Source organism: Oncorhynchus mykiss, chromosome 6 (assembly GCF_057628025.1).
Source record: "Oncorhynchus mykiss isolate SJ-2025 chromosome 6, ASM5762802v1, whole genome shotgun sequence".
In the NCBI taxonomy this organism is placed as follows: Eukaryota; Metazoa; Chordata; class Actinopteri; order Salmoniformes; family Salmonidae; genus Oncorhynchus; species Oncorhynchus mykiss.
The window spans coordinates 53,111,909-53,138,328 of NC_143027.1; the positions used below are offsets into that span (position 1 = coordinate 53,111,909).

The window sequence follows — 26,420 nt, forward strand, 5'->3', positions numbered from 1 at the left end:
TTGCAAAAAGCGCTGTCGCTTTCTACCAACACATTGACTGTAGTACTTGCTCTGTTTTGCTGCTGTCATTCTAAAGGCAGAAACTCAAAAAGGAAGTACTCGTGCTAAGGTCTATTAAAACCAGTTGCACTTAGCCATCCCGGATCCGGGATCGTGAATACAGCCTCAAGCTCATTACCATAACGCAACGTTAACTATTCATGAATATCGCAAATGAAATGAAATAAATATGCTAGCTCTCAAGCTTAGCCTTTTGTTAACAACACTCATCTCAGATTTTCAAAATATGCTTCTCAACCATAGGAAAACAATCATTTGTGTAACAGTAGCTAGCTAGTGTAGCATTTAACGTTAGCATTAGCATTCAGCAGGCTTCATTTTCACAAAAAACAAAAGCATTCAAATAAAATAATTTACCTTTGAAGAACTTCAGATGTTTTCAATGAGGAGACTCTGTTAGATAGCAAATGTTCAGTTTTTTCTGAAAGATTATTTGTTTAGGAGAAATCGCTCCGTTTGGTGCGTCACGTTTGGCTACCAAAAAAACCCGAAAATCCAGTCATCCAAACGCCGAACTTTTTCCCAAATTAACTCCATAATATCGACTGAAACATGGCAAACGTTGTTTAGAACCAATCCTCAAGGTGTTTTTCACATATCTCTTCAATGATATATCGTTCGTGGAAGTGTGCTTTCTGTCCTGAATCCCAGGAGAAAATGACCGCAACTGAAGATTACGCACCATTTTAGACAAAGGACACTGGGCGGACCCCTGGAAAATGTAGTCTCTTATGGCCAATCTTCCAATGATATGCCTACAAATACATCACAATGCTACAGACATCTTGAAGAAACGACAGAAAGCGCAGGCTCGTTCCTGGTGCATTCACAGCCATATAAGGAGACATTGGAAAACAGAGCTTCAGAAATTCTGCTCATTTCCTGTTTGACGTTTCATCTTGGTTTTGCCTGTAGCATGAGTTCTGTGGCACTCACAGATAATATCTTTGCAGTTTTGGAAACGTCACACTTTTCTTTCCAAAGCTGTCAATTATATGCATAGTCGAGCATCTTTTCGTGACAAAATATTGCGCTTAAAACGGGCATGTTTTTTTATCCAATAATGAAATAGCGCCCCCATAGACTCAACAGGTTAAATGCTGGCTTGACCAATTGGAATCCATGCTTACTTTGATCACTTGGACTGGGTTATGTTCCGAGCGTCCTCGTCAATAACATTGACGTTTACACGGACATGGTGATAGAGTATATCAGGAAGTGTTGGTGGTGATGTTCCCACTGTGGCTAACACACAAATGTGGATAGATGGCGGCATTGACCGCGTGAACCGCCGCATTTTTCCATGGCAAGGTGACTGGGAATATGGTTCAATAGTGTGTTTTTCCCTCAAGGCAATCACAGGCAAAATGACAGTACAGAGACAGTGGAGTCGCAATTCAGCGGCTCAGACACGAGACGGACTACAAAGGGAAAACAAGCCACGTCGCGGACACCGTTTTGCTCCCGGACAAGCTGAACACCTTCCTCCGTTTTAAGGATAACACAGTGCCACCAACGTGGCCGGTTTTCTGTGGTTCTTTGTGGCTGACGTGAGTAAGACATCACAAGGCTGCCGGCCCAGACTGCATCCCTAACCGCGTGCTCAGAGCATGGACAGACCAGCTGGCTGGAGTATTCACGGATATATTCAATCTCTCCCTATCCAAGTCTGCTGTCCCCACTTGCTTCAAGATTTTAACCATTGTTCCCTAGACCCACTTCAGTTTGCATACCGCCCCAATAGATCCACAGACGATGCAATCGCCATCGCACTGCACACTGTCTGATCCCAATCTGACCAAGAGGAATACCTATCGAAGATTGCACTCTAGTCAATGAACAGCAGTCTTCAACACCATTCATACACTCCAAGCTTATTAAGCTCGGGGCCATGGGTGCTGAACCCTGCCCTGTGCAAATGGGTCCTGAACTTCTCGACGGGGCCGCCCCCAAGTAGTGAAGGTAGGAAACAACAGCACCAATTCACTGATCCTCAACACGGGCCCCACAAGGGTGTGTGCTCAGCCCCCTCCTTTACTCCCTGTTCACCCATGACTTTATGGCCATGCACGCCTCCAACTTGCTTTCTAACGTTGTGTATGATCTGTGTAGTAATATTCTAATCAGAAAGCCATTTGCATTGCTAATTACAGCCTAATGTTAGCTGGCTAACATTGAACCTAGTTTGTTAGCTTTAGCTACCTCCAGATTCATACTACAGCTATGACCGTTTGTATTGGTAGTATATGAGTTGGGATTATGCCGGTTTATTATTTACATGTCTAAACAAGACTCCACTTTGGCCAGATTATTACATGACCCATCAAATTAGCCACGTGTGTCAGGTGATTACGACCTATTATATTTCATGAACATGTGTACATGTCTAGACAATAATGACCCATCCACTTAGCTAGATGTGGTTATAGCATTTCCTTGCCATCACCCACCAGTTTAAACAAGTGTGTTGGTAAGCCTCATCTAATAATTATAAATATTTATGTAACCACTTGACTGTACTATTAACCTCTCTGATCTCCCAAACCCGGATCCGGTATCGTGACTACAGCCTCAAGCTCATTACCATAACGCAACGTTAACTATTAATGAAATCGCAAATGAAATGAAATAAATATGCCATCTCTCAAGCTTAGCCTTTTGTAAACAAGACTGTCATCTCAGATTTTCAAAATATGCTTCTCAATCATAGGAAAACAATAATTTGTGTAAAAGTAGCTAGCTAGCGTAGCATTTAGCGTTAGCATTAGCGTTAGCATCCAGCACGCAACATTTCAACAAAAACATAAAAGCCTTCAAATAAAATCATTTACCTTTGAAGAACTTCTGATGTTTTCAATGAGGATACTCTCAGTTAGATAGCAGATGCTCAGTTTTTCCAAAAAGATTCTTTGTGTATTAGAAATAGCTCCGTTTTATACATCACATTTGGCTACCAAAAAAAAACAAAAATTCAGTCCTCAAAACGCAAACTTTTTTCCAAATTAACTCCATAATATCGACTGAAAACATGGCAAACGTTGTTTAGAATCAATCCTCAAGGTGTTTTTCACATATCTCTTCAATGATATATCGTTCATGGAAGCATGGTTTCTCCCCTCAATCAAATGGAAAAGTACAAGCAGCTGGCAATTGCGCACCGAATTCCACGCAGGACACCAGGCGGACACTTGGAAAATGTAGTCTCTTATGGTCAATCGTCCAATGATATGCCTACAAATACGTCACAATGCTGCTAACACCTTGGGGGAACGACAGAAAGTGTAGGCTCATTCCTTGCGCAATCACAGCCATATAAGGAGACAATGGAAAACAGAGCTTCAGAAATTCTGCTCATTTCCTGGTTGACGCATCATCTTGGTTTCGCCTGTAGAATGAGTTCTGGGGCACTTACAGACAATATCTTTGCAGATTCTGAAACTTCAGAGTTTTCTTTCAAAAACTGTCAAGAATATGCATAGTCGAGCATCTTTTCGTGACAAAATATTGCGCTTAAAACGGGAATGTTTTTTATCCAAAAATGAAATAGCGCCCCTAGAGATCAAAGAGGTTAACATCCTTCTGTATCCTGTGCATTTGACAACCTTGGTATAGCAAATTCAAGGAGACTTGCTTTCATTCAGCTACAGGAGCATTAGTGAGGTTGGGCAATTAGGCCTGGCTCGCAGTCGTCGTTGTAATTCATCCCAAAGCTGTTCGATGGGGTTGAGATCAGAGCTCTGTGCAGGCCAGTGAAGTTCTTCCACACCGATCTCGACAAACCATTTCTGTAAATACTTTGCTTTGCATTGTGGCACTGTCATGCTGAAACAGGGAAGGGCCTTCACCAAACTGTTGGCACAAAGTTGGAAAGAAACTGAATCGTCTAGAATGTCATTACATGCGGTAGCTTTAAGATTTCCCTTCACTGGAACTAAGGGGCCTAGGCTGAACCATGAAAAACAGGCACAGACATTCCTTCTCCACCGAACTTTACAGTTGGCACTATGCATTCGAATGTAGCGATTTCTCTGGCATCCACCAACCCCAGTGTTTGTCGGACTGCCAGATGGTGATTCATCACTCCAGAGTGCGCACCTCCACTGCTCCAGAGTCCAATGGTGGCTAGCTTTACACCACTCCAGCCGACGAAGATTGTTATTTTAGGCTTGTGCGGCTGCTTGGCCATGGAAACCCATTTCATGAAGCTCCTGACAAACAGTTTGTGTGCTGAAGTTGCTTCCAGAGGCAGATTGAAAGTCAGTAGTCAGTGTTGCAACCGAGGACAGACTATCTAAGTGCTTCAGCACTCGGCGGTCCCGTTCTGTGAGCTTGTGTGGCCTACTACTTTGCGACTGAGCCGTTGTTGCTCCTAGATGTTTCCACGCCACAAAAACCACTATCGATGATGATCTGCTGTTGGAAAAACATATGGTTTTGCATCCCCTGCTGTATTGTGGATAAGGAGTTAACTGTTTAACCAAACAGAGGGTGTTCTTTAATGGAAGCCTCCAACATAATCTAGGTAGAATCAGGAATTCTCCAGGGCAGCTGTCTAGGCCCATTGAAGTAATCTTCACTAGCAATTTGCCGCTGGCTTTGAGTAAAGCAAGTGTCTAGTTATGTGGATGACTCAACACTATGCACTTCAGCTACTACAGCGACTGAAATGACTGCAACACTTAACTATTGTATTTGGGACAAATTCGACAAACCCTAAATCTTGTAATACATAATTTGGAAATTGAGCAAGTTGAGATGACTGTCATGGTCAAAACCTATTGATTCAACAGTAGCTAAGATGGGGTTACTCATCAGGTAGGGACTTAAGAAAATTGCAATTAACTCAGAATAGGGCAGCACGGCTGGCCCTTGGATGTACACAGAGAGCAAGCATTTATAATATGCATGGCAATCTCTCCTGGTTCAGTGGAGGAGATTGACTTCATTACTAGTATTTGTGAGGTATTGAAATGTTGAATGCACTGAGCTGTCTGTTTAAACGACAGCTCAGACTCCCATGCATACCCCACAAGACATGCCACCAGAGCTTTCTTCACAGTCCCTGTCCAACAGACAATGGGAGGCACACAGTTCTACATACAGCCACGACTGCATGGAACTCTATTCCACATCCGGTAACTGATGCAAGCAGTATAATCAGATTTTTTTTAAACGGATAAAAATGCACTTTATGGAACAGCGGGGACTGAAGCAACACAGACACACATACACATGGATTGTGTTGTAGATATGTGGTAGTGGAGTAGGGGCCTGATGACAAACACTTTGTTGTGAAATGTTTATTTTTTATTATTGTATAACTGCTTTAATTTTTCCTACTCTCAGGAAGGCAGCAGCTAATTGATATCCTTAATAAATACAAAAACACTTACAGTTGACCGGTGCAACTCTAGCTGGGCTGAAATTTGACCAAGTGACTTGTTGGAAAGGTGTCCTATGAAGGTGCCACGTTGAAAGTCACTGAGCTCTTCAGCAAGGCCATTCTACATCCGCGGTTTGTCTATGAAGATTGCATGGTTGTGCTCAATTTTATTCACCTGTGAGCAACAGGTGTGGCTGTAATAGAAAAATCCACTAATTTGAAGTTTTGTCCACGTACTTGTGTATGCTTTGGGGGTGTATGATATTTGTGAGTCAAGTTTCTCACTCAACATTATTCATTCAACTATCAGTAATCATTGTAGTGTTCACAATGTAGAAGTGTTTAGAAATATTCTGTTCTTATTTACAGTAAGTGACTCCAAAAATGACAATTTGTATTGTGTACAAAATCTGAAACACAACAAAAACAAACAGCAAATGCATCCAACAAGTTTGTTTCACAAGCTTGATGTCATCTTTGTGTGCTAGGAATATGGGACCAAATACTATACCTTTGACTACTTTAATACACACATTTGTCTTAATACTTGTGCTCCCAAAGAATGGGGGGACTGGTATCAGAAGTCCACTAACTTCGTATTAATTTGTATCATTTCACGGTTCACCAAACCCATGGTTTGGTACAGTACGTATTGTGATTTTGGGGTCACGGTTCAGTTACAGTACAGCGGGGAAAGGACATGCCAACAGTTACTCTTGTTAATTTCTGTTTTATTTGGCTAAAAACACCAAATTAAAAAGCATCCTATTTGTGGCCTAAGTCCAGTTTCTGTGACGACATTCACAATGTTCCTGGCATTGTCTGTTGTGACGGATAATGTTGGGCCTTCTAAGTAGAAATCAAAAAATGTGGATCCGTTCCAAAACGGACCTTGGGCTTTCCTCCTCGAACAAATATGCATTTTTCAATATAGAGACCCATTCCAAATGGCCCAGAGGACAACCATTTCCATATACATATGGTCGGATCAGAGTGAGGGAAGCAGTTGGAAGACCATTTGTATGCTATTTTTTTTTATTGATAATTTTTGTTGTTGGTATTTTACCCTTTTTCTCCCCAATTTCGTGATATCCAATTGCAATCCAAAAACAATCTGGTCATCACTCTGGAGAGGCAAAGCTCGAGTCATGTGTCCTTTGAAACATGACCTGGCAAACCGCGCTCCTTAACGCCGCTCCTTAACGCACGCCCGCTTAACTAGGAAGCCAGCCACCGATGTGTCGGAGGAAACACTGTTCAACTAACGACCGGAGTCAGCCTGCAAGCACCCGGCCTCACGAGGCAATGGTATACAACGCAGCGTAGACGTAGCCTATAGGCCTAGTGTCTTATTTTATTTTTACATATATATTGTGTTGATTCGGGTTCAGTGCGGGCCGACGTCCCTGTGCCGACCAGATCGGTATGAATACTGTACGTGTACAGGCATATTTCAAATCCAAAATGCTAGAGTATAGACAAAAAAATGTGTCACTGCCCCAATAATTATGCAGGGCACCGTATATTACATAGACAGTACCAGTCAAAAGTTTGGACACCTACTCAATCAATCAAATTAATCTTTATTTTTACTATTTTCTATAATATGAAAACATCAACTATAAAATAACACATGGAATCATGTAGTAACCAATTTATGATTCTTCAAAGTAGCCACCCTTTGCCTTGACAGCTTTGCACACTCTTGGAATTCTCTCAAAGCAGCTTCATGAGGAATGCTTTTCCAACAGTCTTGAAGGAGTTTCCACATATGCTGAGCACTTGGCTGCTTTTTGTTAACTGCGGTCCAACTCATCCCAAACCATTTCAATTGGGTTGAGGCAGAGTGATTGTGGAGGTCAGGTCATCTGATGCAGCACTCATCACTCTTGGTCAAATAGCCTTTACATAGCCTGGAGGTGTGTGTTGGGCCATTGTCCTGTTGAAAAACAAATGATAGTCCCAATAAGCGCAAACCAGATGGCATGGTGTGTCGCTGCAGAATGCTGTGGTAGCCATGCTGGTTAAGTGTGCCTTGAATTCTAAATAAGGCAGTGTCACCAACAAAGCACCATCTTACCACCTCCGCATGCGTGGTTCCCCCGTGAAGCATGGGGTGATCATCTGTTCACCTACTCTGCGTCTCACAAAGACACAGCGGTTGTAACAAACTCTCCTTTGGACTCATCAGAACAAAGGACAGATTTCCATTGCTTGTGTTTCTTGGCCCAAGCAAGTCTCTTCTTCTTATTGTTGTATTTTAGTAGTGGTTTCTTTGCCGTAATTTGACCATGAAGGCCTGCTTCACACAGGTTCCTCTGAACTGTCGATGTCTATTATTTGAACTCTGAATAATTTATTTGTGCTGCTATTTCTGAGGCTGGTAACTCCTAATGAGTTTATCCTCTCCAGCTGAGGTAACTCTGGGTTTTCCCTTCCTGTGGCGGTCCTCATGAGAGCCAGTTTCATCATAGAGCATGATGGTTATTTCAACTGCACTTGAAGAAACTTTAAAAGTTCTTGAAATGTTCCGATTGACTGACCTTGTCTTAAAGTAATGATGGACTGTTTTCTCTTTGCTTATTTGAGCTCTTCTGGCCAAAACATGGACTTGGTCTTTAACCAAATAGGGATATATTCTGTATACCACCCCTACTTTGTCACAACACAACTGATTGGCTCAAATGCATTAAGAACGAAATCAATTACCCAAATTAACTTAAGTTAATATGCATTGTTATGATTTAAAATGCAAACATTTTATACAGTTTCTGACTTAACTATACAAGTAACTCAAATGCTACTCCGTTTGCTGCAAGGACTTAACAAGTAGTTTCGTTGGTGGAGTTTAAACACTTGATCGATGTATGTGATTGTCTTTACGACAGCTGTTAGTCAAGACTTTCATGTTTTTAACTTATGTAATTGTTGTACTGTTTTTGTTTAATGTTAGTGTATGTAAGTTTTGTCTGAAACGTTGTTCCCTCTGCTGCTATTGGACCAGGTCTCTCTTGGAAAATGTTCTCAATGAGAAAAACCTGTATTTTTAAAAAGGCACACTTGTTAATTGACATTTATTCCAGGTGACTACATCATGCAGCTGGTTGAGAGAATGCCAATAGTGTGCAACGCTGTGATCAAGGCAAAGGGTGGCTACTACTAAAGAATCTCAAATATATAAAATATTTGGTTACAACATGATCCCATCTGTTATTTCAGTGTTGATGTCTTCACTATTCAATGATGTAGAAAACAGTAAAAAAAAAAAAAACCTTGCATGAGTAGGTGTCAACTTTTCACTGGTACTGTACATTAAAATGTTTAATATGCACTGTTAAGATTTACTTCGTCATGTATGCGTTATTTGAGGACCAGCAGTAGGACTTTCTTTTCCCCAGGAATGGGAATCAAACCTATACTTGATGTATCTAAATATTTACAATGCATGGTGAAATATATATGTATTTACACTTTGTATAATCATCCTACGTCCTTTTCTGTAAAATTACTCTGCTGTGATTGTAACTGGAAGAATTTGGCATTTTGTTAAGGATTCAAAGACTTGCCTTGAATTTTGTTCATGATGCATGCAAATACATTTTGTCCAGCCCTCATTTTCAGACCTGTGTAAACAAGCTAAACTTTGAATATGGAGGTTTAGCCATCTCTGTTGCTCAAGTGGGTGTACATTAAGGATTGGTTGGTGCACTATTTCTCACCAGAAATGTGCACGTGTGACTCGTAGTAGCAAGGCTGCTACTTGTTTTCCTATGGGAAAAGCTCACAGTTGCTGCCTTACAAAAGGTATAAGCAGAGGGTTTACCCGGAGTTTGAAACTAGGGTCTCACCTTCATTTCAGTAAGTTGTTTCCATTTCTGCTATTGTCTTGTTTAGTAGACCTATGTTAATTGATCAGTTATTGTAATGTTCTCTTGCTATAGCTGTATGTCATTAGTAAGCTGCTAATAGGCTTCGGTGGTATCCAGATTGTCATACCTTCTTACAGATGTCTTACTGGGATTTTCGGTATACTAGCAATGAACACAATGGGGCTGCTGTTTTCCAAGCTAACAAGTGCATGTAGAATGCTAACGACCGCGTTGCGAACATTTTATACAGTTTCTGACTTAACTATACAAGAAACTCAAATGCTACTCCGTTTGCTGCATGGACATAACAAATAGCCAGCAAGGCTATTGATCCTGGAAGGGATTCTCTGCTGTCACCAAGCGAATGCTTCATTTTTGGAAGAAGCTACCACTTAGCTAGATGGCTAACTAGCTACTAAATTAGTGTCCTATATACTCTCTGGGGGGACACCCATGTGACTCAGTCTTAAACAGGGATTTTTTTTGTCATACTATTAAAAATGACTTTAAATGCCTTAACCTACCCCAGGACTACATACCACAATGTTCATATTCAAAGGCAATGTTGGCTCATTTTATTACAAAGATGGTGTTCTCTATCAATCTAACTCCCTGGAATTGTCTCTCCCGTCCTCAGAGTGCTTGGAGGAGCTGGGTTGTCTCATTGGATTTTACGGCATGTCTGTCTGCCAGCCGACTGCCGCCAAGTCCCTGAAAGAGATTGCTGTACACATTGGAGACCGAGACACGTCCGTCCGCAACACAGCCCTCAATACCGTGGTGACGGTCTACAACGTCTGCGGCGAGCAAGTCTACAAACTCATCGGCCATGTAGGTTTCACTCCGCAGTCTCACTCTTAAACTACACCCACATTACGAGTTAGTCTATGGATGTGAGACAACACAAACATACACATTGTCACTTCCAGCAACAGATCACGTCTATAAACGGCATAAGAGTTTCGCTAGTTCTGTATGTACACGGGCCATCTGACCCGCCATCCACCATCCGATAGACTTGTCATGTTCGTGCAATGGTGTTAAAGATGAGGCCCGCGGCCACAAGTCGTTTCAATGCAGCATGTTGGTGGTTTGAGTAAAATAAATAAACATATGTAGGTTCATCATCTATTTTCTGTCCTGCTTGCTAACGATCACCAAAATGAAAGCTAGACATTCAGGGAGCATAAAATTCCAAGAACGATGGATAGAGGATTCTTTTTGGCAACTTGACGGTGAGGAATTGTAAGCAATTTTGAAGTCCTTGCTTTGAAAATAACAGCACTCCTCCAACCTGACTTAACTGTCTCTCCCTTGTATGTGCTAACAAATACATGCCAACATTGTTAACGCTGTCCATTTTATGTTCTTGTGTTCATATTTTGTATTCCGATGAAACTGCTTGCTATTCAAATTAGGGGTGTGAATGTCAAAATGAAATCGGCATCCTTAACGTGAAGAAAATTCCCTAATGGAAAAACAATATACAGTTGAAGTCGGAAGTTTACATACACTGAGGTTGAAGTCATTAACTTGTTTTTGAACCACTCAACAAATTTCTTGTTAACAAACTATAGTTTTGGCAAGTCAAACTCAAAAAAATGCTGCTCTTTGCTTGACATCATGGGAAAACCAAAGGAAATCAGCCAAGACCTCAGAAAAATAATTGTAGACCTCCAAGTCTGGTTCATCCTTGGGAGCAATTTCCAAAAGCCTGAAGGTACCACGTTCATCTGTACAAACAATAGTACGCAAGTATAAACACCATGGGACCACGCAGCCATCATACCGCTCAGGATGGAAACGCGTTCTGTCTCCTTGAGATGAACGTACGTTGGTGCGAAAAGTGCAAATCAATCCCAGGAGAACAGCAAAGGATCTTGTGAAGATGCTGGAAAAAACGGGTACAAAAGTATCTATATCCACAGTAAAAATGAGTCCTATATCCACATAACCTGAAAGGCCGCTCAGCAAGGAAGAAGCCACTGCTCCAAAACCGCCATAAATAAGCCAGACTACGGTTTGCAACTGCACATGGGGACGAAGATCGTACTTTTTGGAGAAATGTCCTCTGGTCTGTTGAAACACAAATTCAACTGTTGGTCCATAATGACCATCATTATGTTTGGAGGAAAAAGGGGGAGGCTTGCAAGCCGAAGAACATCATCCCAACCGCGAAGCACGTGGGTGGCAGCATCATGTTGTGGGGGTGCTTTGCTGCAGGAGGGACTGGTGCACTTCACAAAATAGATGGCATCATGAGGAAAGGAAAATTGTGGATATATTGAAGCAACATCTCAATATATCAGTCAGGAAGTTAAAGCTTGGTTGCAAATGGGTCTTCCAAATGGACAATGACCCCAAGCATACTTCCAAGTTGTGGCAAAATGGCTTAAGGGCAACAAAGTCGAGGTATTAGTGGCCATCACAAAGCCCTGACCTCAATCCCATAAACTTTGTGGGCAGAACTGAAAAAGTGTGGGTGAGCAAGGAGACCTACAAACCTGACTCAGTTAAACCAGCTCTGTCAGGAGGAATGGGCCAAAAATTCACTTATTGTGGGAAGTTTGTGGAAAGCTACCCAAAACGTCCTAAGTCAAACAATTTAAAGGCAATGCTACCAAATACTAATTGAGTGAATGTAAACCTCTGACCCACTGGGAATGTGATGAAAGAAATAAAAGCTGAAATAAATCATTCTCTTTTTTTAGATTTCACATTCTTAAAATAAAGTGGTGATCCTAACTGACCGAAGACCGGGAATTTTTACATGGATTAAATGTCAGGAATTGTGAAAAACTTTAATGTATTTGGCTAAGGTGTATGTAAACTTCTGACTTCAACTGTATATATAAGACAATTCTGTTAAAATCAGTGCAACTGGGCTTGCCTGTGCTTTCTCTTCTGTGTGAGTTCAGGCTGTTGTATGTAAAATATCTTATCCTATTCATTGTTGATAAGCCTTCCTTTACTGAAGTTGCGGGACATTCCAAGCCAAGAAATTGTTAATACAGCATTCAATTGCGAGACAGCTTTTGATTGTTTATTTAAATGAGCCTAGTGCAGGCTTCTGCCTGGTGGCTAAACTGCCTCCACATTGCCCTTGCCCTCACTATGAAAGATGCAAGTGTTCTGTGTTAGAAGTACTAATCATTTTTCTCTTGTTCCAAAAATACTGATTCTTAGTTGATTCCCAGCAGATGTTTTCTTTATACTAAATGTGTTAAGTCACAGTATTTAACTAACTTTAAAGTACTTTATTTAGGAGAGAGTGGTCTGTGCGCAAGCAGCTCGATTATTTGATTGACAATTCTGGTTGCCTAGTGATGTACGTTACTGTCGCTTTTGAAGCGGGATTTGTCGTCATTTAAAAAGCAGCAGTGTACCCTTGCAGACAAACATGCCGTAGCCAAGGCACTTTCAAGGGTATATGACTGCGGTAGATTTAATTGCCTAGCCCTGGTGGTCATATACGAAATGGGACCATTCTGCATTGTGAATTGAATTGAATTTTATAGCGGTTTAAACCTCACACCTCTAATTCAAATTATGTGCTTACAAGTGTTGGTGTCATATCCTAAGTGTTTCTTGGGATCGGTTGATGTAGGGCTCTGCACAGAGTTGTGATTTGTCAATGTTTCTGCGCAGTCCAACTGCTGTGTAGCCATTGTCGATCAGTCCGACTGCGCTTCGTCCTCCTTTAGCTGTCGGAGAAGGACATGAGCATGTTGGAGGAGAGGATCAAACGCTCAGCGAAGAAAACCCTAGCCTCCACAGCCCCTACCCCCAAACAGGGGGAAGAGAAGGCTCTGCCCACTCACCCCAATGCCAGCCTCCCACAGAAGCCCTCCAACAGAGCGCAACCCCCTATAAAACTCAGGTATGCAACCTTCCCCTCAATTAATCTGTACCGAGAATACATTACTTGTATCTCGAGCTGTATTCTCTTCACCCACCTTTTCACTTATGTTTTCTACTACCTTATTTGACTGTGTTCCTTTGACATTGAAATATTTTCACAAAAAGATGAAAGCTTTGTGGGTTAATTTAAGTAATACTGGCACAAACGTGATTTCAAATGTTTCGCTTTTTTTGTCTGCCCTTATGTTCTTCTCCCCCTTCCAGTCAGATCCGTCTGAATGCTCTGGGCCAGTCCCAGCAGGCTGAGCCCTCCCATGTTTGCTCTGTTGGGGAGTTCCATCTGGACCTGGATCTGCTGGAGCAGCTGGAGAGTGACCAAACGTCTGTTGTGCTGCCTGATCTGGTTAAACACAAACTAGGGGACTTGCTAGACCCTGTTATCATCCCAGAGCCCAAGTAAGAGTTTACTACACACCCCTTTGTCAGTTAGCTGCCTGACCTGGTGCATCAAACAGTTACACTATATATACAAAAGTATGTGGACAGTATGTGACCTTTAAATGAGTGGATAAGGCTTTCAGCCTGTGTCCAACCTCACTAATGCTCCTGTGGCTGAATGTAAGCAAGTCCCAGCAGAAATGTTCCAACATCTAGTGGAAAGCCTTCCCAGAAGAGTGAAGGCTATTATAGCAGCAAAGAGGGGACCAACTCCATATTAATGCCCATGATTTTGGAATGAGATGTTAAATGAGCAGGTGTCTACATACTCTTGATAATGTAGTGTTGGTAATGTATCTCATAACCCAGGTCTGAGTTGACAAACGCTGCAACTCAGCAAGCAACTCTTGCCCAACTAAGTTACATACGCTCTCACCCATTCACCCACTACATGTCAGAGCCCAAGCACTGCACTACACTTGTCGTCCTGTGCCTCTGTGACGGTGTCCTTCCTCCACAGGCTTCGCCCAGTTCCCACCCACTTTGATGAGCTGCACGCAGGTCCCTCCTCCACCATCAACCTGGTTATCTCCCAGGTGGCCTCTGGTGATATTAACACTAGCATGAAGGCCCTTGCACAGGTACACACACACAATCGTTCTGCTACAAATCCAAAGGTTTAGTTTATTTGTGTACACGTATGTGCTATTGTGTGTGCGCGTGTGCCTGGATGCGGCTATACACACATGAATGCACCCACATGCTCACCCATATCTCTTCTTTCTCTCACCCTCACTTAGTTGTATTTCAATTACCTTCTCTCCTCTCCCCCTGTAGATAGATGAGGTGCTTCGTCAGGAAAGCATTGCGGAGGTGATGGTTGGTCACACAGATCAGTTCCTCATCGCTACCTCCCTCCAGCTCCGTCTGGCCCACAGCACACACATGGCTGACACACGCCTTCCCAGGGAGGACATCTTCAAACTTTACAGCTGTGCTATTGGAAACATGCTTACAGTGAGTATGGGACGAAATGTGTGTGTGTTAGGGCTGTCATAAAATAAATAAATGAATTCTGTTAATAGCATGATTTGCTGTAATTGAGAAATTTTAAATTGAGATTGTTCATATTTGGCCCTAATTGAAGCCGTTTCAATGAACCTTTCTGCCGTTCCGCTAGCGACCCACCTCGACAACATCTGGTGAAATTGCAGAGCACCAAATTCAAATTACAGAAATATAAATATTTAACATTCATGAAAATACAGGTGTCATACATCAGAAAAAAAGCTTAACTTTTTGTTAATCCAGCCTCTGTCAGATTTCAAAAGGGCTTTACTGCAAAAGCACACCGTGCGATTATCTGAGTACAGCGCCCCACATATTTCAACCAGGCAGGTGCGCCACGAAAGTCAGAAATAGCGATAAAATAAAATGACTTACCTTTTGAAGATCTTCTGTTGGCACTCCAAAAGGTCACAGCTACATTACAAATGGTCCTTTTGTTTGATAAAGTCCTTTATATCCCGAAAAACTCAGTTTAGCTGGCGCACTTCATTCAACAATCCACCGGTTTCCCTCCAAAATGAATCGCAAACGTTACCAATAAACTTCTCCAAACAAGTCAAACAACGTTTATAATCAAACCTTAGGTACCCTAATATGTAAATAAATGGTACCATGTAACACGGAGAATCGTTGTCTTTCACGACAGATTATATGCATATCCTAGCTTCTGGGCCTGAGAAACAGGCAGTTTACTTTGGGCATCCTTTTCAACCAGATGTCAAAATACTGCCCCCTAGCCCAAAGGGGTTAAACAAATATTTTATTGAGTTGTAGGTACAATATACTTTTGTGTATATATAGCGTATGTGGAAACCTCTTCAAATGGGTGGATTTGGCTATTTCAGCCACACTTGTTGGTATATAATAGCATGGCTGTGTGCGCTATCTCCATAGTTGAACTTTGGCAGTAGAATGGCTTTACTGAAGCGCTCAGTGACTCAAGATGGCATCGCCATTAGATGCCACCATTCCATCAAGTCAGTTCATAAAATTTCTGCCCTGCTAGAGAGGAACCAGTCAATTAAGTTCTGTTATTGTGAAGTGGAAACGTCTAGGAGCAACAACTGCTCATCCGCAAAGTGGTAGGCCACACAAGCTCACAGAACGGGACTGCCATGTGCTGAAGAGCGTAGGGCATAAAATCTGTCCTCAGTTGCAACACTCAGTACAGAAACCGCCGCTGGAAGCAACGTCTGCACAAGAACTGTTCGTCGACAGCTGCATACAAGCCTATGATCACCATGGGCAATGACAAGCGTCGGCTGGAGTGTTGTAAAGCTTACTTGGACTGTGGAGCAGTGGAAACGCGTTCTCTGGAGTGATGAATCACGCTTCACCATCTGGCAATCCCAATGGATGACTCTGGGTTTGGCGGATGCCGTGACAACGCTACCTGCCCGACTGCATCGTACCAAATATAAAGTTTGGTGGACAAATAATTGTCTGGGGCTATTTTTACATGGTTCGGGCTAGGCCCTTTAATTCCAGTGAAGTGAAATCCTAATGTTACAGCATACAATGACATTCTAGATTCTGTGCTTCCAACTTTGTGGCAACAGTTTGGGGAAGGCCCTTCCCTGTTTCAGCATGAAAATGCACAAAGTGAGGGCCATATAGAAATGGTTTGTCAGGGCCTCCCGAGTGGTGCAGCGGTCTTAGGCAGTGCTTGAGGCATCACTACACATCCAGGTACGATCATGGGCTGTGGCGCAGCCGGCTGCGACTGGGAGACCCATGAGGCAGCGCACAATTTGGCTCACCATCGTCCGGGTTAGGGGAGGGTTTGTCTGGCATCGTGCTCTAGCGACTCCTGTGGCGGGCCGGGCACTTGCCAGTTTTACTGCGTTTCCTCTGACACATTGATGCGTCTGGCTCCCGGGTTAAGCGAGCTGTCTCAAGAAGCAGTGCTGCTTGGCAGGGTCTTGTTTCGGACGACGCGTGGCTCTCGACCTTCACTTCTGTATGGGAGTTGCAGCAATGGGACAAGAATATAACTACCAATTTGGATGTCACGAAAACAGTAAAATAATTGTCACTCAGTGTGGGATAACTTGACTGACCTGCAGAGCCCTAACCTCAACCCCATCGAACAGCTTTGGAGTGACTTACAATGCTGACTGCGAGCCAGGTCTAATCGCCCAACTTCAGTCCCCGACCTCAATAAAGCTCTCGTGGCTGAATGGAAGCAAGGTCAGTCAGTCAGCAATGTTCTAACATCTAGTGGAAAGCCTTCCCAGAAGAGTGGCGGCTGTTATAGCTGCAAAGAGGGGACCAACTCCAAATGAATGTCCATGCTTTTGGAATGAGATGTTCGAGCAGGTGTCCACATATCTTTGGTAATGTATTTTTATTATAGGTGAAGAAAACAAAATAAACTGTATTCTAAGACATCTCAGCCAGGTCTGATAGAAAATGTAATACAGCTATTATAGGTTATCCATTTTCTTCAACTTGTACTAATTAGAAGCTGCTACTGTCCTCCAATTGGAATCATTTGCCTAAAAGGTTGGAGTTAGAGGAGGCCTCTCCGTCTCGTTACGTGGTAGGGGAGCTCTGATTTTGCATTTTGGGGGGATTAGGGATTTACTGAAGCCTTGCATCACTACAAGGGTCCTGGCTGCTCCCATTTATCCAGCCTTCACACGTCCACATCAGTTAGGCACACCCCATGTTTGCTTGCTATCCTGCAGTGCATTGTTGACCTAAGATAACTGAAGAGCACACTGAGTTGGAGCACTAATACCATTTATTTAATGTACTGCTTTGACTGCGTAGTGTTGTGCACTGCAAAAGCTGCAATTACTTACTGGATTTTTGTTTTAGATACCGTCTCTCACAGTTGAAGTGTACCTATGATAAAAAATTGCAGGCCTCTACACGCTTTGTAAGTAGGAAACACTGCCGATTTTGCAGGTTATCAAATACTTGTTCCCCCCACTATAGATGGCTAGATCAATTATATTATGAAGGCTATACAACCTGTCTGTAATGGATATTGCTATTGCACAAGCAGGACCTTCCCTTCACATTGCATTGGAACAAAAACAGCCAGTGTTTTATGTGGTGTCGGCTAATCTTTAGTTGCTGCCATATTAGTTGCTACATACCTAGTCGGCTTGTGTGTTTCATTCAAGTTGCGAGAGCCATAGGTAGGGAAACATTTATTCTGACAAGCAATCAGGGGAAGTGATTCTTAATGAAATCATGAGAACTTAAAAGCTGTTTTGGATTTTGTTAGTGGGGGGTCAGTTTTCCATTGCCGACTTATTTATTTACTCCAATTGTGCGAGTGGCATTGTTTTACAAATTCAGTTAGAACTGGAGTTTCAAGCATGGTTTAGACTTAGATATTGTAGTTAAGTGAGCAGTAGTTATGTAAAAAAAAAAATAAAAAAAAAATTATAAAATAAAAACCGCAGCCAGCGTTTCTCAATACATTTTTATTAAACTGTAACATAGTTGTAGCCATTTAATTAATTAAATAATTTCCCATTCCTGTTTTTATTTTTGTTCATATTTAAGATTCTGTCTGTTTTAGATCTTTCATATAGACTTATGTGATAGAGATTGTAGTTGAATAAATTGGGCTTTGTTCAGCCGCACATGAATACACTGCATTTTAAGGTGATTGAGAGTAAGACAAAAACAACATATTTGCACATTATTTCCGTCAGGGTCTACTTATAATAATAGTGTACATTATACCATCTCTCCCTAGTTGTTTGGTGTGGCGCGGCTGGCAAGGGAAGCCTCCATGGGGGTGCTTAAGGACCTTGTCCAGGGTCTGGTGACAGTTCTGCTGGACCCCCGGATAGAGGAGAGCCAGGAGGGACAGCAGCTCATCCGCTCTGTTAACATGCTGCTGAGACGACTCTTCGAGACCTCAGACCAGACCAACATACTCAGGTGTGTGTCGGGAGGAGAATTCTACTGGTTTTGAAATTAAAATAGTGAAACATTAAATGTTTCCTTTTTTTAGATAACTATACTAAATATATTAACGTCACCAAATAACTGATTAAAACACTGTTTTGCAGTGAAGCTCTACAGTAGCCTCAACAGCACCCTCTAGGGTAGCACCATGGTGTAGCCGCAGGACAACTTGTGTCTGTCCTCTGGGTACATTGACTTCAATACAAAACCTAGGCGGCTCATGGTTCTCACCCCCTTCCATCGACTTAGTGATTTTATAATGACTTCCGGGAAAAACTTAAGACAAGCAGCAGAACTTATCTAATGCAGCTAATTTGTCCGACTCAACAACCTGACTCATAAATTATATTTGTTAGCTATCAAACACTGCAACTTCCAGGTCAAGATAAGCTTCTGGTTTTATTAATTTATTGTTACCAGGGCCGGCCGGTGTAACTGCTTGCTGTACACTACTGCATGATTGTACACATGGATTGGATTGTGGGTTTACTAACGCGGTTTAAATCTAGTTTGTTGACTAAGATTAATATGGTGACAATGTAGGCTGGTTAGCCACTATGGTATGAAGGCTTGGCTTGGATAGGTTTTTGCGCCTGCTCACAGGCTGTTGTGTTGTGCACTGAAGACCAAGGGAGAAGGTGAGAAGAGGAAAGCGCATAGATGCAAGACGTAAAGTGATGCTGTATTTGGCTGCTATGGAAGTGAACTGTGTGTGCGGGTGATCACAGGTGTATTCATTCCGCCGATTCAGTTGCTAAACGGAAGGAAACAAAAACGTGGTGGGACCGACCTGAATTTGTCCAATAGAACGTGTATTTGCAACTGTTGGGAATAATGATTACACCTCAGATCAGCTAGATGCAGGCTTGTGTGCAAGGCGGTATTGCATGTGTCACTGTCAGTCACCTTAACTACTTACATTTCTCTCGACCTGTGCACCTACGTTATAACACATCCAATGTGCTGTAATAGAAATAAGGCCATGCCCCCCCCTGTGTGGTTTACTGCACACTGGATAAAACGGACCTGTAACAATCAAATTGTATTAGTGTATTCACTTGTAGGATGCAGAATTGAAGAAGACGTATCAGATGGTATTCTGGCAGTTACTGTTATGTTTATTAATGTGCTGTCACCTCTTTCTCTCCAGTGCTCTTCTGGTGCTACTGCAGGACAGCCTGCTGTCCTCTGCTGGCTCCCCCAAATTCTCTGAACTCATCATGAAGGTATGTGTGTTCCAATTTGTGAAAAACATACAGTTGAAGTCGGAAGTTTACATGCACCTTAGCCAAATACATTTAAACTCCGTTTTCACAATTCCTGACATTTAAGCCGAGTAAAAAGTCCCTGTCTTAGGTCAGTTAGGGTCACCACTTTGTTTTAAGAATGTGAAATATCAGAATAATCATAGAGAATGATTTATTTCAGCTTTTCTTTCATCACATTCCCAGTGGGTCAGAAGTTTACCTACACAATTAGTTTTTGGTAGCACTGCCTTTAAATTGTTTGACTTGGGTCAAACGTTTCGGGCGACCTTCCACAAGCTTCCCACAATAAGTTGCGTGAATTTTGGCCCATTCCTCCTGACAGAGCTGGTGTAACTGAGTCAGGTTTGTAGGCCTCCTTGCTCGCACACGCTTTTTCAGTTCTGCCCACAAATGTTTTTTGATGACCACTCCAGTACCTTGACTTTGTTGTCCTTAAGCCATTTTGCCACAACTTTGGAGTCATTGTCCATTTGGAAGACCCAATTGCGACCAAGCTTTAACTTCCTGACTGATGTCTTGATATTGCTTCAATATATCCACATAATTTTCCTACCTCATGAAGCCATCTATTTTGAACTGCAGCACCACAACATAATGCTGCCACCACTGTGCTTCACGGTTGGGATGGTGTTCTTCTGCTTGCAAGCCTCCCCCTTTTTCCTCCAAACATAATGCTGGTCATTATGGCCTAACAGTTGTATTTTTGTTTCATTAGACCAGGGGACATTTCTTGAAAAAGTACGATCTTTAGCCCATGTGCAGTTACAAACCGTGGCTTTTTTTATGGTGGTTTTGGAGCAGTGGCTTCTTCCTTGCTGAGCGGCCTTTCAGGTTATTTGGATATACACTGCTCAAAAAAATAAAGGGAACAGTAAAATAACACATCCTAGATCTGAATGAATGAAATATTATTCTTAAATACTTTTTTCTTTACATAGTTGATTGTGCTGACAACAAAATCACACAAAAATCATCAATGGAAATCAAATTTATCAACCCATGAGGTCTGGATTTGGAGTCACACTCAAAATTAAAGTGGAATACCTCACTACAGGCTGATCCAACTTTGATGTAATGTCCTTAAAACAAGTCAAAATGAGGCTCAGTAGTGTGTGTGGCCTACACGTGCCTGTATGACCTCCCTACAACGCCTGGGCATGCTCCTGGTGAGGTGGGGGATGGTCTCCTGAGGGATCTCCTCCCAGACCTGGACTAAAGCATCTGCCAACTCCTGGACAGTCTGTGGCGCAAAGTGGCGTTGGTGGATGGAGCGAGACATGATGTCCCAGATGTGCTCAATTGGATTCAGGTCTGGTGAACGGGCGGGCCAGTCCATAGCCTCAATGCCTTCCTCTTGTAGGAACTGCTGACACACTCCAGCCACATGAGGTCTAGCATTGTCTTGCATTAGGCGGAACCCAGGGCCAACCGCACCAGCATATGGTCTCACAAGGGGTCTGAGGATCTCATCTCGGTACCTAATGGCAGTCAGGCTACCTCTGGCGAGCACATGGAGGCCCCCCAAAGAAATGCCACCCCACACCATGACTGACCCACCGCCAAACCGGTCATGCTGGAGGATGTTGCAGGCAGCAGAACGTTCTCCACGGCGTATCCAGACTGTCACGTGTGCTCAGTGTGAACCTGCTTTCATCTGTGAAGAGCACAGGGCGCCAGTGGGGAATTTACCAATCTTAGTGTTCTCTGGCAAATGAAAAACGTCCTGCACGGTGTTGGGCTGTAAGCACAACCCCCACCTGTGGACGTCGGGCCCTCATACCACCCTCATGGAGTCTGTTTCTGACCGTTTGAGCAGACACATGCACATTTGTGGCCTGCTGGAGGTAATTTTCCAGGGCTCTGGCAGTGCTCCTCCTGCTCCTCTTTGCACAAAGGCGGAGGTAGCGGTCCTGCTGCTGGGTTGTTGCCCTCCTACGGCCTCCTCCACGTCTCCTGATGTACTGGCCTGTCTCCTGGTAGCGCCTCCATGCTCAGGACACTACGCTGACAGACACAGCTAACCTTCTTGCCACAGCTCGCATTGATGTGCCATCCTGGATGAGCTGCACTACCTGAGCCACTTGTGTGGGTTGTAGACTCCGTCTCATGCTACCACTAGAGTGAAAGCACTGCCAGCATTCAAAAGTGACCAAAACATCAGCCAGGAAGCATAGGAACTGAGAAGTGGTCTGTGGTCCCCACCTGCATAACCACTCCTTTATTGGGGGTGTCTTGCTAATTGTCTATAATTTCCACCTGTTGTCTATTCCATTTGCACAACAGCATGTGAAATTTATTGTCAATCAGTCTTGCTTCCTAAGTGGACAGTTTGATTTCACAGAAGTGTGATTGACTTGGAGTTACATTGTGTTGTTTAAGTGCTCCCTTTTATTTTTTTGAGCAGTGTAGATACTTTTGTACCTGTTTCCTCCAGCATCTTCACAAGGTCCTTTGCTGTTCTGGGATTGATTTGCACTTTAAGCACCAAAGTACATTCATCTCTAGGAGACAGAACGCATCTCCTTCCTGAGCGGTCCCATGGTGTTTATACTTGCGTACTATTGTTTGTACAGATGAACGTGGTACCTTCAGGCGTTTAGAAATTCCTCCCTCGGATGAACCAGACTTGTGGAGGTCTACAATTATTTTTGAGGTCTTGGCTGATTTCTTTTGGTTTTCCTATGATGTCAAGCAAAGAGGCACTGCGTTTGAAGGTAGGCCTTGAAATACACATCCAATTGACTCAAATTATGTCAATTAGCCTATTAGAAGCTTCTGAAGACGTGACAATTTTCTGGAATTTTCCAAGCTCTTTAAAGGCACAGTCAACTAAGTGTATGTAAACTTCTGACCCGCTGGAATTGTGATGAAATAAACAATTCTGTAAACAATTGTTGGAAAAGTTACTTGTGTCATGAACAAAGTAGATGTCCTAACTGACTTGCCAAAACTATACTTTAACAAGTCATTTGTGGAGTGGTTGAAATACGAGTTTTAATGACTCCAACGTAAGTGTATGTAATCTTCCAACTTCAACTGTACCTATTTGTCAACTTTATATTGCTTCCTTTTTCTCCACTGTCCTGTTTTATTTATTTACTTTTTTAGTTGTCATGTGGACTAGTTCATTAAAATGCCTTTCTTGCTCTTTCCCAACAATGTGGTAATCACATTTCAGTACTTTTATAAAAAATAGTCTGGTAGAACAAAAACACACAAGAAATAACAATACGAGCACAAAGTAATCTAAATACAGGGTCAGTGCCAATACAATATTTTCAATGTGCAGGCATACTGGAGTGGTAGGGTAGATATGTATAGGTGTAAAGTGACTAGGCATCAGGGTATACACTGTACAAAACATTATGAACACCTGCTCTTTCCTTGACATCGACTGACAAAGTGAATCCAGGTGAAAGCTATGATCCCTTATTGATGTCACCTGTTAAATCCACTTCAATTATTGAAGATTAAGGGAAGGAGACAGGTTTAAGAAAGATTTTTAACCCTTGAGACAATTGAGCCATGGATTGTGTGTGTGCCATTCAGAGGGTGAATGGGCAAGACAAAATATTTAAGTACCTTTGAACGGGGTGTGGTAGTAGGTTCCAGGTGCACTGGTTTGTATTTATTATGCCAAGGTAGCAGCTACTCTTCCTGGGGTCCTACAATATTAAGGTAGTTACACATTTTTTTTAAACCTAATACTTTCATAACAGAATTCACAACACATTAAGTGTGCGCCCTCAGGCCCGTGCTCCACTACCACATATCTACAACACAAAATCGATATCTGTGGCGCAGCATCTCAGCGCAAGAGGCGTCACTACAGTCCCTGGTTCGAATCCAGGCTGTTTCACATCCGACCGTGATTGGGAGTCGCATATGGCAGCGCAGAATTGGCCCAGCGTCTTCTGGGGTAGGCCGTCATTGTAAATAAGAATTTGTTCTTAACTGACTTGCCTAGTTAAATAAAGGTTTGTATATTCACTAAGCAAAAAAAGAAACAGCTCTTTTTCAGGACCCTGTCTTTCAAAGATAATTCGTAAAAATCCAAAAAACTTCACAGATCTTAGTTGTAAAGGGTTTCCAATGCCTGTTCAATGAACCATAAACAATTAATGAACATGCACCTGTGGAACGGCCGTTAAGACACTAACAGCTTAGTCAGTAGGCAATTAAGGTCACAGTTATGAAAACTTAGGACACCAAAGAGGCCTTTCTACTGACTCTGGAAAAAACCCAAAAGAAAGATGCCCAGGATCTATCTTCGTGAACATGCCTTAGGCATGCTGCAAGGAGGCATGAGAACTGTGAAGGTGGCCAAGGCAATAAATTGCAATGTCTGTAGTGTGAGACGCCTAAGGCAGCGCTACAGGGAAACAGGATGGACAGCTGATCATCCTCGCAGTGGCAGACCACGTAACACCTGCACAGGATCGGTACATCCGAACATCACCCCTGCGGGACAGGTGCAGGATTGCAACAACTGCCCGAGTTACACCAGGAACACACAATCCCTCTATCAGTGCTCAGACTGTCCACAATAGGCTGGACTGAGGGCTTGTAGGCCTGTTGTAAAGGCAGGTCCTCACCAGACATCACCGGCAAAATCGCGTTTGGTCACAAACTCGCCGTCGCTGGACCAGACAGGACTGGCAAAAAGTGCTCTTCATTGACGAGTCACATTTTTATCTCACCGGGGTGGTCAGATTCGCGTTTATCGTCGAAGGAATGAGCGTTACACCAAGGCCTGTACTCTGGAGCGGGATTGATTTGGAGGTGAAGGGTCCGTCATAGTCTGGGGCATTGTGTCACGGCATCATCGGACTGAGCTTGTTGTCATTGCAGGCAATCTCAACGCTGTGCGTTACAGGGAAGACATCCTCCTCCCTCATGTGGTACCCTTCCTGCAGGCTCATCCTGACATGACCCTCCAGCATGACTCCACCAACCATACTGCTCGTTCTGTGTGTGATTTCCTTCAAGACAGGAATGTCCATGTTCTGCCATGGCCAGCGAAGAGCCCGGATCTCAATCCCATTGCGCCTGTCTGGGACCTGTTGGATCGGCGGGTGAGGGCTAGGGCCATCAGGAACTTGCCTTGGTGGAAGAGTGAGGTAACATCTCACAGCAAGAACTGGCAAATAGGGTTTAGTCCATGAGAAGGAGATACACTGCAGTACTTAGTACAGCTGGTGGCCACATCAGATACTGACTTACTTTTGATTTTGACCCCCCCCCCCCCTCCCCATTATTCAATTTCTGTTAGTCACATATCTGTGGATCTTGTTCAATCTTGTTATGGTCATACACATATTTACACATGTTAATTTTGTTGAAAAAACGCAGTTGACAGTGAGGATGTTTTTTTTTTTTTTGCTGAGTTTATATATTTTTTGTGCGTATGCACTTATGTTTGTTGCTTCACAGTCCCCGCTTTTCCATAAGGTTTATTTTTTACATCTGTTTCTACTGCTTGCATCAGTTATCTGATGTGGAATAGAGTTTCATGTAGTCATGGCTCTGTCGTACTGTGTACCTCCCATAGTCTGTTCTGGACTTGGACTGTGAAAAGAGCTCTGGTGGCATGTCTTGTGGACTCTGCATGGGTGTCTGAGCTGTGTGCTAGTCATTTAAACACACAGCTCGGTGCTTTTTAAGTGTTTCAATACCTCTCACAAATAGACTTGATCACTAGTTATATCTCTCCACTTTTAGCCAGGAGAGATTGACATGCATATTATTGATAGCTTTCTGTGTACATCCAAGGGCCAGCTCTGCTATCCTGTACTAAGCCAATTGCAATTTTCCTAAGCCTCTCTTTGTGGCACCTGACCACATAACTGAACAGTAGTCAAGGTGCCACAAAACTAGGGCCTGTAGGACCTGCCTTGTTGTTAGTACTGTTAAGGTAGAGCAGCAGTTTATTATGGACAGACTTTTCGCCATCTTAGTTACTGTTGTATCAATGTTTTGACCATGACCGTTTACAATCCAGGGTTACTCCAAGCAAGCAGTTTATTCACCTCAACGTGCTCATTTTCCACATTATTCATTACAAGATTTAGTTTAAGTGTAGGGTTTTGTGAATGATTTGTCCCAAATACAATGCCTTTTAGTTTTGGAAATATTTAGGACTAACTTATTCCTTGCCACACATTCTGAAACTAGGTGCAGATCTATGTAGTGTTGCAGTCATTTCAGTTGCTGTAGTAGCTGACTCGTATAGTGTTGAGTCATCTGCATACATGGTCACAATGGCTTTACTCAAAGCCAGTGGCATGTCGTTAATAAAGATTGAAAAAAGTAATCTTCCTGGATTGTTGGAGAGGCTTATTAAAGAACACCCTCTGTTTAATCGTCAATATAACAAGCTGACTACACCGCTCGTGTCGCGTGCGCGAGCGTTGCAAAAATAAATTGAGTAATCTATTCAATTATTGCACCCACACTGCTCGCGCGTGCCAACGAGCGTCTGCGTTGCCACGGGCTAAAATAGTCAGTTCTATTTGTGACTCAGATCGAAGCTGCAAGTCC

At 42.8% G+C, this 26,420-nt stretch overlaps 1 protein-coding gene across 2 annotated transcripts in view; it reads left to right on the forward strand.

Annotated features, from left to right (window-relative positions):
* The window catches only part of LOC110526152 (cytoskeleton-associated protein 5), an 87,952-nt gene that overhangs the window by 53,240 nt on the left and 8,292 nt on the right, over positions 1 to 26,420 (forward strand). For both annotated transcript variants that reach the window (XM_036980429.2, XM_090238187.1), the window contains exons 31-37: positions 9,950 to 10,143; positions 13,017 to 13,192; positions 13,438 to 13,629; positions 14,132 to 14,252; positions 14,449 to 14,628; positions 18,398 to 18,585; positions 19,763 to 19,838. In XM_036980429.2, coding sequence (XP_036836324.2) covers positions 9,950 to 10,143; positions 13,017 to 13,192; positions 13,438 to 13,629; positions 14,132 to 14,252; positions 14,449 to 14,628; positions 18,398 to 18,585; positions 19,763 to 19,838 — 1,127 coding nt within the window. The remainder of the gene's footprint in view (positions 1 to 9,949; positions 10,144 to 13,016; positions 13,193 to 13,437; positions 13,630 to 14,131; positions 14,253 to 14,448; positions 14,629 to 18,397; positions 18,586 to 19,762; positions 19,839 to 26,420) is intronic.